The following is an 11,759-nucleotide window of genomic DNA, read 5'->3' as shown; positions in this document are numbered from 1 at the left end:
ATGCTAAGATTAACTGAGTGGCCCAGATACATAGGTTCAGAGATTGGGCTGGGAGTCTCGAAATGACAAGGCAGGATACACGCATGGATGACTAATCACACTTCAGTTAGCTGACCATAACGACCTTCAAAACGGGGAAGAAGAAAAGCAGCAGCACTCGCCATAGGATCAGCAGCCTTAATGCTTAGTGGTGAGGTAAAAGGCTTCTCCTGAGCAGGATAAATGCTGCAAAATGTAGGAAGTGATCAATAACACAGTCCCTGGGCTCACCACATTCTGCTTTGGGTTACTTGGAAAGTGGACTCCATTTCTTCACAGAATGGGATTTTAAGTCACAAGCCACACGCACAGATCACGACAGCAAATATCAACACAGACGCTTAACGTGGTAACTATTATCCACCTTGTCTGAGAAATACCACATTCAGACTTATTAATCAGCTTACACATTTAATGAAAGATTTTGGCAACCTGGGATTGTCATTCCATTTACAAGCTTCGCTGGTATTCTCCTGCACCCGTGCAGATGCAGCAGCATTTATTCAGCTTCAGTCCTGCTCGCAGAAGGCGGGCTTTCTTTCTGGTTGTTTGTCCATGGCTCTCAGTCGTGCTATTTTATGGTCTAGACTCTTATTAATCATTGGTGGGCTTCGAGGTCTTTACATCTGCAGGCCTACCGGGCAGATGTCCATGTGACTTTAGGCATCTGTAAGGTGACAATCCGACTTAGGACTCGAAGCAGCGTAGCGTTCTGATGACTCGAGAATGCTGAGGTCGGTGTAGATCACTGAAGGGAGGATACCTGACCTCGACCCGTGAAGAGTACAGTCCGTGCTTACGCGTTGGCGCCGGGACCCTTCTGCTGCCCCAGACGGTCCCGGACGCCGCGGCGGAGTTCCTCGGTGAAAGTGTCCTTGAACCGCGAGGCTCGGCGACGCAGGGAACCCGGTGGCTGATCCGCGAGGGCGCGCAGGCGGCGAGCTGCATCGTGGCCGCGCAGTTGCAGCTTTAGCAACGCGAAGGCTGTGAGTTGCGCCGCCCGCCGGATGGGCCGCGACTCAGACAGCCGCTCCACTAGATGCGGGTTGTTCAGCAGGGCCGCCAGCAGCCGCCGGAAAACCATCGTTCCCCGAGCGGCCCGGAACCCGAGGCACACTGTATACGCCTTCCGGCCGGCTACGCCTGACGACGGACGAGTCGGCGCTGCATGATGACGACACAGCCGAACCAGGTTCTGCAGCAGATCGCCCACACTTCCGTTTCCGCCGCCGCCGCCGCCGCCGCCTGGTCCTGCCAGCCTTGGCCGCGTCGTGATCCCTGTTTCTGCATCATGTCGGGTGGCCTCCTGAAGGCGCTGCGCAGTGACTCCTACGTGGAGCTCAGCGAATACCGGGACCAACACTTCCGGGTGAGGCGGGCCGGGCACGAGAGGGGCAGCCCTTGGGCCGGAATGCTGAGAAACGGTTTACACTTGTCTTATACTGGGTTAGTCAGCCCATGGTGATTTGCTGGGGCCTAAGATGCGAATGGGGTCCCAGAGGTGTTTGGTTATCACTGAAGCCACTTTATCTCCCAGAGAATCTGAGATTTACTTTCACAGTTTCTTGCCGCCGCTGCAAGTACCAGCACCCAGGGAGGTGTGGCGGCGGCCGGTTTGAAGTGCTTGTCTTGCTTGGGAAAGGGACTGTATCCCTGTGGCGGCCGATCAGACGCTAGAGCAGGTTTTGTTCTCATAGTGAAACACCGCCCTTTGGTACTTCGGTCCGTTCTTCTGTAAGACAGATCTACAAAAAGTTGGCAGTAAGTGGGAGACTTAGAATCGAGTCCCTGTTTGTGGCTGTCTGACGGACATTGGGACAGACACACGTGTCGCATTAAGGTTGTCTTGATGGCATAATCCAGTACAGCTAGTGGCTGAAGAGAAGCCCTGTCTCAAAAAACAAAACAAAACAAAACAAAAACAAAAACAAACAAGCAAAAAAAAACTAAACAAAAAGAAACGAAACAAAAAGAAATTCAGTCAGCTTAATTTTAAAATGTTTGCTGTGTGTCTGGTCTGAGTTTTACGTCTTTCACTTTTTACTGTTCTCATTACTTTGAACAATTCTACATCAGTAACTAACTGGATTTAAAGCACACTGCAAGATTAAAACCAGGGGAGGAATCATTCATTTGTTGTTAAAAGCCTGTAACTCTCTTCAGACAGTAATCGTTTCTGTCATGTGTATTTTCTAGTGTATTCTGAATGCAGTGTGTCAGTGGTGTGTTAAATGTGAAATGAAGTTACAGTGAAGTTATAGACTTTGTGCTTTACTTGTATATGAGGAAAGAGCAGAAAAAGAGAGGCAGCACAGGGGTTGGAGATTTAGCTCAGTTGGAGATTTAGCCCTGGGTTCTGTCCCCAGCTCCGAAAAAAAGAAAAAGAAAAAAAAAAAAAAAAGAGAGAGAGAAGCAGCACAAAGTGCATCCGATAGCCAGATATGGTGCCAGACATCTGTAGTCCTAGCAGAAAGATTACAAGTTTGAGATCAGCCTGCACAGGTAAAAAGCAAATGTTTCCTCTAAAGTTCTAAAACCTTGGTTTGTTTGTTTGTTTGTTTGTTTTAAAACACAATATCTATTGTCTATAGATTTCACCTGTTCAGTACTGTGGCGATCTTAAAATGTGGCAGTGGATATAAGGCCAGAGGTTTATTTTATTCTGGTTGTTGTTGTTGTTGTTGTTGTTGTTGTTGTTGTTGTTGTTGTTGTTTGAGACAAGGTCTTACTATATTATATTGCCTTGGCTGACCTGGAACTCAGCATGTAAACCAGGCTGGCTTTGAACTCACTCAGAGGTCGACCTGCTTCTGCCTCCCAAGTATTAGGATTAAAGGCGTGTACCATTCTTAGCTCAAGACTGAGTTTGAATTCTGGCTGAAGCTACTGTATAGTGTCTTTCCCAAAATGACTCCACTGGTTTTCCTCATGTGTGAAATGGGAATGACACGTCAGGACCTACCTCATATAGTTCTTTGAATGAGATAAACCTCTCAGACTTGCAGTCCTCTTTGAGCTTCCCCAGGGGCAGATAAAATTACTATTTTCTTGTGTATAGCTGTATGTTCTTGGGTTTTAACACTGTGATTTGGAGAGCTGGCTCAGAGGTTAGCACACGCTGTTCTTCTGGAGGACTCGGACTCAATTCCCAGCACCTGAATGATGGCATCCTGTAACTCCAATTTCAGGGGATCTGATGCCCCTGAAAGCACTAAGCTTAATGGTGCACAGACATGCAGGGTGCAGGCAAAACACTCATATACATAAAAAATAAACTCAAGGGCTGGAGCAATGGCTCAGTGGTTAAGAGCACTGACTGCTCTTCCAGAGGTCCTGAGTTCAATTCCCAGCAACCACATGGTGGCTCACATCCATCTGTAATGGGATCCGATGCCCTCTTCTGGTGTGTCTGAAGACAGCTACAGTGTACTCATATACATAAAATAAATAAATAAATCTTTTAAAAAAAAAATAAACTCAAACCAAAAAACTATAATGTGGGAGACGGGTGTGGTGGTCCATGCCTGTTATCACAGCATTTGGGGAAAATGGTAGTAAGACTACTAGGAATTTGAAACCAGCTTGAGCTATGTGGTCCTTTCTCAGACAAAAAACAAAAAACAACAAAAACCAGAATAATTGGGCTGAGTAGACACAGCTCAATAGGGAGAATGCTTGCCTAGCATGTGTGAGACCCTTGGGTGGATCTTGAGCAGTGCATAAACCCAGAGTGGTGGCGAATACCTGTAACCCCAATACTTGGAAGGTAGAGGTAGGAGGATTAGAAGTTCAATATCTTCCTTGATTACACAGTAGGTTCAGTGCAACCTAAACTACATGAAACCCTGTCTCAAAAACAAGAGGCTGGAGAGACGGCTCAAATAGTACTCTCCCAGAGGACCCTTGTTCAGTTTCTAGCACTAGGTATCTTACAACCTCTTTCAGGAACTCTGATGCCTCTGGCCACCAGTGGCTTACCACATTCAGGTGTGCAACACCCCCTTCACCCCCCAAACACAGAGAAATGAACTAACTTAAAAAATAAAACTACAGAGCTGGAGATATGGCTCAGTGGTTAAGAGCACATACTGCTCTTGAAAGGACCCGAGCGTGGTTCCCAGCACCCACACTCCGTGGTTTAGAACTCTTTTTAATTCCAGTTCCAGGGGATATAACACCCTGTTGTAGTTTCTGAAGGCACCTGGATTCACATGCACATACCCACACACAAGCATAAAGACATAGACATTCGATCTGACCCTTCATACTCTTTGTTTCTTGCTTCTTTCACTTTGCACTCCATCTTGGAATGGCTCAGAGGTTAAGAGCACTTGCCGCTCTTGCAGAGGACCCAGGGGTTGGTTCCCAGCACCCACCTGGTGACTCACAACCATCTATAACTCCAGTTCCAACTCCCTCTTCTTGCATCCATTGGTACTACGTGAATGTGGTACTCCTACATACATAGAAGCAAAACACACATTAAATAAGATCTTAAAAGAGAACTCTGGTTCCAAAGTAGCCTGGGAGAAGTTTCTAGGCCTGGAAGACTCCAACTGGGATGAGCTGTGGTAAAAATACACCAGGCTCTCACGTTTCCCTTCGGTGTTTCCATGTTTTTCTAATCTTACTAGTAAATGTGCTCACATAAAGCCTGCTGTCCTGAGTCTGCTACAGAGCATTCTGAGGTGATCAGTGCGCCCATATTCTCAGAATCAGGGGAACTTGATCAGCATTACTTAAGGAGTACTTAATGAAAAATGGGAGATTGAATGAATGCCCTGAACATGTCCTCTCAGCTACTCTCTAGGCTGGATTCCGTCATCTGGTTAATGTCTGTGCGCTCACACTAAGGTAAAATTTATAGTCACTTGGCGAGTCTGTTTAATCACATCTGTACATCTGTGTCCTTCCCGGGGGGAAATACTAAAAACTACCGTCCTTCTTTCTGTAAAGACACCTAAGATACCATGTTAACTGAGTGTGATGGTGGTTCGTGTATGTAATTACAGCATCAGGGCACTGAAGCAGGATGTTGAAAGATCAAGACCAGTCTAGGCTAAATCTAAGGTCCTAAAGAAAAAAGGGGGCCTAGGGCTGGGGATGTTATTTGGCTTGATACCTTGAGTTTGTTCCCATCACTGTAATCAGACCATGTCTAGGCCCTAATGAGCCATTTGATCCCTGAGGGTTGTCAGGTGTTGGCTGAAGCCCACTCTCCAGCTCTCTGGCTTCATCCTGCCTTTTAAGGAAAGTGACTCTCCCTGGACTTGGTGGTGCACACCTCTAATCCCAGCACTCAAAACCCTTCAGAGTCTGAGTTCTAGACCAGCCAAAGCTACACAGTCCTCTTAGTAGTCACTAACCTCTCTTACTCAGAACAAAAACATAAGCATGCAAATCACCTAGCAGTTTGTGTTATGAATAGGCTGTAGGGAGTATTACAAGGGTTCCTTTGTGTTATAGAGCGCACAGGGCCCTTCTGATGTGTCTGTCAAAGGTGAAGGTATAGTCTAAACTTGGCCATTAGAGAAGGGCCCACTGCTGAGGACATGGGCTGTGCAAGGAACAGGTGTGCCCTCCTGCAGAGAGCTATAGGAGGGTTACACGCTTTGCCTGTCAACTAAAACCAGTCTGAACCTTATGTATTTTAGAATAAGAATACTTCCAGGCTGGTAGAGTTCTAGCCTAACAGTTGCATCTGGTTCAATCTCCAACACCACCCAAAACAAACAAAAAAACCCACACTTTAAAAAATATGCACATAAGGGCTGGAGAGATGGCTCAGTGGTTAAGAGCACCCAACTGCTCTTCCAGAGGTCCTGAGTTCAATTCCCAGCAACCACATGGTGGTTCACAACCATCTGTAAAGATGATCTGATGCCCTCTTCTGGTGTATCTGAAGACAGCTACAGTGTACTTATATATAATAAATGAATAAATCTTTAAAAAAATTAAAAAAAATATGCACATAAACATTTGCTTGCATGCATGGCTTTACACCGTGTACATGCCTGGTGACCAACCACAGACGCAAGAGGAGGGCATTGAATCTCCCAGGTCTGGAGTTATTGAGAGTTAAAAGCTGCCATGTAGGTAATGGGAATTGAACCAGTGTTCTCTGGAATAGTCAGCCTCTTAGCCTATGAGCCATCTCTCCACGCACCCCCACTTCCTCCACCACCCCGCACCCCCAGAACAACCTCTGTGGCACAGAAGAATTCTGTTAGGAATCAGGCTGATGAGAGACTTTAATTTCCAAGTCAGAATGACTGTCTTGATTAGACTTAGGAATGCGACTCTAAGCAGATTTGCTCATTGCTCATGTAATGCTTGTGGAGGGCATGGGAAACTTCAGAAACTGGTTCTCTTAGCCTCTCTGAGGGTTCTAATGCTTCTGCTCTGCACTGTGCACTCTCCTTCCAGGGGACTGTCCTCTCTCCATCCTGCCTCCTGTAGGAGTGCTGGGATTACAGATGTATGCCATCACACCCAGCTTCTCTTGTGCATTCCAGGGATCAAACTCAAGTCGAGAGGCTTGCACAGCCAGTGCCTTTAGTGGCCGAAACTCCTCTATCTCCAGCCCTAAGCAAATCCCTTTTTAGGCTGCAGTGTTTAACCTCATCTCCATTTGAATTTCTAGGGTGACAATGAAGAACAGGAAAAGTTACTGAAGAAGAGCTGTACGTTGTATGTTGGGAATCTTTCCTTTTATACAACAGAAGAACAGATTTATGAGCTCTTCAGCAAAAGTGGGGACATAAAGAAGATCATCATGGGTCTGGACAAGATGAAGAAAACAGCGTGTGGGTTCTGTTTCGTGGAGTATCCTTCTCGGGTATCTAGTCTCAGCTAGCTGTCGAGCCAGGACAGACTCAAGGGCCTGCCTTTTTGTTTTGTTTTGAGACAGGGTCTCACTGCATGGCCCTGGCTAGGCTGAACTCTAGCCATACCTTTCCCTGCTTTGTTGGGACTGAAGGTGTAAAGTGTGTACACCTCAGCCCCACTTGTTTTGGTAAGGTATTGACTTGTTACAATCTCTGTACCTTCTCTCACTCTGAGTTCTGTGCACATTACTTTTAATCCCTTTAATCCTAGCACTCAAGGGGCAGGCAGGTCTCTGTGGGTTTGAGCTCAGCCTGATGCAACAGTCCGTTCCAGAATAGGCAGAGATACATAGTGAGAATACGACCTGAGTAAGTGGGAGCACAGGCAGCAGCTTCTAAGACTATGAATTGACAAGACATCTGACTGCCTGGACAGTCCCCAGTGTTCTCTAAAACACTGGAGTATCTTCTTCAGCCTGGTCCAGAATGTCTGATAGACCTTCTATGAATTGGGAATTATGAAGGAGAGACTGGGCTTTCATGTTGCTCAGACTAGGTCTCTGCCCTAGGCTGACTCCTGGGCTCAGCCCTCTAGGCAGCTGAGGATACAGACCCAGGCCACCACAATTTTGGTGTCTGGAGTCAAAACACTTCCTTCATTCTACCCCTAGACATAAAGGACCAACCAGATTTGCAAAGCTTTGAGTCCTGGGAACAGCATCGTGAAAGACCTCACAGGGACACTAGGACCATAAAGTCCCATGAGAACCAGTGTTTCCCTTTGCCTTGCAGGTCACGGATCAGCGTTTGTAGTGCACAAAAGCAAGCCCACTACCGCTCACTGGTTTTGCTCTGTTAAGCCTTATACAGTACAAAGTCATCAAGTGCCCACTGCTTACTAGCATTGTGTGTCAGATTCTGTAATTTCTTCACATGTTTCCCTATCTAAAGACAAAGAATCTAGACCAGCAAGTTCAGCTGCTAATTATAATTGCTTATGTCAGTCTCTGCGTTTATAATATGTGTGGCTAAGGGTCAATCTCTCTCTCTCTCTCCCTCTCTCTCTCTCTCTCTCTCTTTCTGTGGTGGTGTTTCTTAAATTTTTCGTTATGTGTTTGTGTGGGTGCGTTGCCTGCTGGTATGTCTGTATACCTGGTACACACCACTGCGTAGACGGCTACACAGGTTCTGGGAACCGAGCCCAGGCCCTCTGAAAAGCATGTGCTCCTAACGGTCAGAGGCTTCAAGCCCTTTCGGGTTTGCTGCTGTTTTGTTTTATACTTTTTGTTTTGAAACAAAATACAGAATCTTGGTATGTAGTCCAGGCTGACCTCAAACTCTTAGCAATCCTCCTGCTTCAGCCTCATGAGTGCTAGGATTATAAACACGAACCACTATGTTCAACTTTATCATTGTTCTTATGTAAGAAGTTTGTGATCTTAATATTATGTTAGCCATATTTTCTATTTGTAAAGATCAAAACATGGGCCAAATCATTATTAGCAGATGCATCTAGGAGTCGTAACTGACTCGGGCCTGGATGTTACTTACCTGTCCTTTACTGCCCATAAGTACTGTTGGACCAACTTTGAACCGGTTCTACAAGATGGATGTCTATGTAAACATTCTGGTTAGGTTAGATTTTCTTTTATTTATTTTTATTCATGCATCATGAATCCTGTCTCCAAAACGTTTGAAGGAATGTTAGTGTTCCTTAACACTCACACTCTAAGATACTATTCAAGAGCAGATGCAGAGAACGCAATGCGGTACATAAACGGAACGCGTCTGGATGACCGGATCATACGGACAGACTGGGATGCAGGCTTTAAGGAGGGCAGGCAGTATGGACGTGGACGGTCTGGGGGTCAGGTATGCGACAAGGGCACCTGAGCTGGATCTCTGCCTGGGACTCCAGTTTTAGTACAGGCCTTTTGCTAGCTCGTGGGTTATTCTTTTTAAGGAGGTTGTGCTTGTTAGTTTTGATAGGGTTTGGGTGGAGTGGAGTGGCTTCCTGAGACAAGATTTTGCCATACAGCCAAACTGGCAATCAAACTTGAGATCAGATCCTGTCTCTGCCTCCTAACTATTGGAATTACAGCTGGGTGCACACCAGGCCAGTGAGAAGGAAATCTGAGTTCAAAATACCCCGCACATTTAAGTAGTTACTAAACTCATGCTGGGGGCCTTCCCCCTGTAACAATGCCTAGAACAAAAGCAGAATGCACCCATTTTACTCTTAACTTTTATGCCCTGGTGGTGTGTGCACATCTGAAGTGGTTCCGCTGTGCCTGGCTTGAGTGCAGGTCTGTTGTATCAGCATCTCACAGTGCTGGGTCTGTGTTTTCTATTAAGGTCCGGGATGAGTATCGGGAGGACTACGATGCTGGAAGAGGCGGCTATGGAAAACTGGCACAAAAACAGTGAGTGGGCGAGCCCCGAGTACACAGCTCACACACATCAACACAGTTGATGATGGAGAACATCACCCAAGGTCTCATCAGTGTCGCAGATGTACGTGAAGCCACTTCTGGTTTTCCTCTGAAATATTAAAAGACAGAATCCAAAGAATGCCTTTAATTCTAGTCTTATTAGGATGATTTTCTGTTGTTAGGTCAAAAACTGTATACCTGAGCAACAGACAGTCTGCTGATTAAACTGTCAGCCGGATACCACACTTGTAGGGAGAGTGGGCAAAATGTCAGAACGGACTTTACAAGCACGTTGGTAAGCTTCATGGGGACTGAGATGATTTTCTACATTTTAAGTTTTCATGTTTATCAGTGAGGTCTTGCTACAGTCTATATAGCTTTGCTCTAAGTAAGAACAGGTGTGTGTCGACTGGATTTGCCTTTTGTATTTCAGTCTAGTAGGCACACCAGTCAGTCTTAAATGGTCCTGGGATGCCACGTGCTTCTCTGCTTTATGCATCAGGATACTCTCAGGACTTGAGGAGTGCTCACTAAACATTCCTCAAAAGACACAAATGTTTCACTGAAAGTTTAAAACAAAACAAAAATAAGGACTTACCCAGAGAGCCTCCGATACCCTAAGTAGGGAGGACACTGTCAGTAGGGAATGGAGTGAAAGCTCAAACACTGCCTTGATATGGAAGCTGAGACTGGAACCATTAAATTATTCCTTCCCATTCCAAAAGGACCTTAGAATAGAGTGGGCTTTAGAAAAGGGCTGCACCCAGGCCTGTAATCCCAGCTACTTGGGAGGCTGAAGCAAGAGATCAGCCCGGGGACCTTGTGAGTCTGCCTCAAGGGTCTACGGAAGGTTCCAGGCACAGTGGTCAGGGGCTTCCTTATTACATGAGGGCTCCTGAAAATTAAGAGTATCTAACAACAGAAAGCCTCCTCTAGGATTGTCTGTTATAACTGATACACATATTTTAGTCTTTTTTTCTCTGAAATTGTGCTTACTGAGGTCCATGTATTAATAGTAAGCTAGAAGTCAGTTTCAACAGATTTTTTTTTCATTTTCTTTGTATTATACATGAGAAACATTTTTAATACAAGAGAAGCAAATCTTTTCATGTTATTTGTTACGTCTTCTAAGTCTCACTAGTTTTTCAAGGTTGTAACGACTGTAACGCTGAGGAAGCCCTTTTGCAGACTCTCAATGAGGAGATGCTTGAGTTTCAAAATAAAGCCTTTTATACTATAGCTTGAACTGTTTATCATACATTCTTTTGCAATAAAATCTAAGTCAGGTTTCAATAATCTATGACTCAAAAGTGAGAATTTTACCTTCTGTAACAAGTGTCAATAAAGTTAGACCAACCTACTCTGTGTGTATTTCCTCGCCTATAAAGTGGGATAAGTTTTGGTCCCTTTACCACCCTGGAGAGGAAGCATGGGTGTCCTTTGTAACAAGACACACTAGGCAACCACTGAACCAGTAGGGCAGAAAGAGGCCAGTTTCCCAGAAGACCTATATTGTTAGATGACGGACAGGAGGGAAATGGAGCTACGTTAAGAGGATACTTCTTGGGTTTGAGGATGCTAATTTTTACAGTCTGTTTTGATTATACCCCTCTTTCCTATGTCAAAATATCTGAACTATATCTCACTTTAATCAAAGAACGTGACATCTCTGAGATACGTGTCAAGTTGGGTGTGGTGACACATGCCATAAGCTTGGGAAGCTGAGGGGAAAAAATGGTAGGTTGCCAAGGTTACACAGCAAGAACCTATCTCAAAGGTACAGCCCACCTCTATTCCAAACAACAAACAAACAAACAAGAGAGCCAGCTGAGACACGTAAGCGAAAATGTGTAAAGGAAAAGTAAGAATAGCCATCCTGGCATCTCATATACTGTAAAGCTGAAGTAGATTTTGAGTTGTGGTTTAGAACTCTGCCAACCAATATTGCACCCAAATAACCAAAAATAGCTACTTACAAAAATAATAAAATCAGGCTGGAGCATGGCTTAGTGGTACTTGCTGTCTCCCAGAGGACCTGTGTTCACTTCCCAGCTCTCATGGTAGCTCCCAACCATCTGGAACTCTAGCTCCATAGGATCCAATGTGCTCTGTGAGTACCGCATGCACCGAGGTACACGCCGGACACAGTAAACATATCAAACGACTGTTAGCTGGACATTGCTGGTACACACTTTAGTCCCGCTAGGACTAGACCCGCAGGAGGGTCTAGAGACATCAAGTTCCAAGACAGCCAGAACTACACATAGAAACTTTGTCTTGAAAAGACAAATAAATGATTAAATGTGTGCATCACCACACATGGCAATAAAGTTGAGCACTGGGCTTTCCATACTCAGTAGCTGTGCATGGCGAGTGGCTGTGGGGGCAGATAAAGCAGAGCAGGCCCAAGAAGGGAGCTCCTGCTGAAATATGGAAGGACACGGGTAGGACATACAGCGGT

The 11,759-nt window shown here is 45.4% G+C and overlaps 2 protein-coding genes and 1 long non-coding RNA gene across 3 annotated transcripts; 1 reads left to right on the top strand and 2 right to left on the bottom strand.

Annotated features, from left to right (window-relative positions):
* Positions 1 to 430: 430 nt before the first annotated feature.
* Positions 431 to 1,199, bottom strand: Ncbp2as2 (NCBP2 antisense 2 (head to head)). The gene is given in 1 exon segment (NM_001399683.1): positions 431 to 1,199. A coding segment is annotated over 1 exon segment (288 nt). The 5' UTR covers positions 1,124 to 1,199; the 3' UTR covers positions 431 to 835.
* An 86-nt stretch (positions 1,200 to 1,285) lies between these two features.
* Positions 1,286 to 10,365, top strand: Ncbp2 (nuclear cap binding protein subunit 2). The gene is given in 4 exon segments (NM_001109525.1): positions 1,286 to 1,408; positions 6,683 to 6,864; positions 8,600 to 8,738; positions 9,222 to 10,365. Coding segments are annotated over 4 exon segments (471 nt in total). The 5' UTR covers positions 1,286 to 1,330; the 3' UTR covers positions 9,294 to 10,365.
* Positions 1,306 to 5,986, bottom strand: LOC148002640 (uncharacterized). Its single transcript, XR_015633532.1, has 2 exons — positions 3,517 to 5,986; positions 1,306 to 3,314 (listed from the first exon to the last, which is right to left on the bottom strand). It is a non-coding gene; the product is annotated as an uncharacterized LOC148002640 (long non-coding RNA).
* Positions 10,366 to 11,759: the final 1,394 nt, after the last annotated feature.

Source organism: Rattus norvegicus, chromosome 11 (genome assembly GCF_021556685.1).
Source record: "Rattus norvegicus strain SHRSP/BbbUtx chromosome 11, alternate assembly SHRSP_T2T, whole genome shotgun sequence".
Taxonomy (NCBI): domain Eukaryota; kingdom Metazoa; phylum Chordata; class Mammalia; order Rodentia; family Muridae; genus Rattus; species Rattus norvegicus.
The sequence above is the reverse complement of the archived record's forward strand: the minus strand, read 5'-3'. Positions and strand labels throughout refer to the sequence as shown.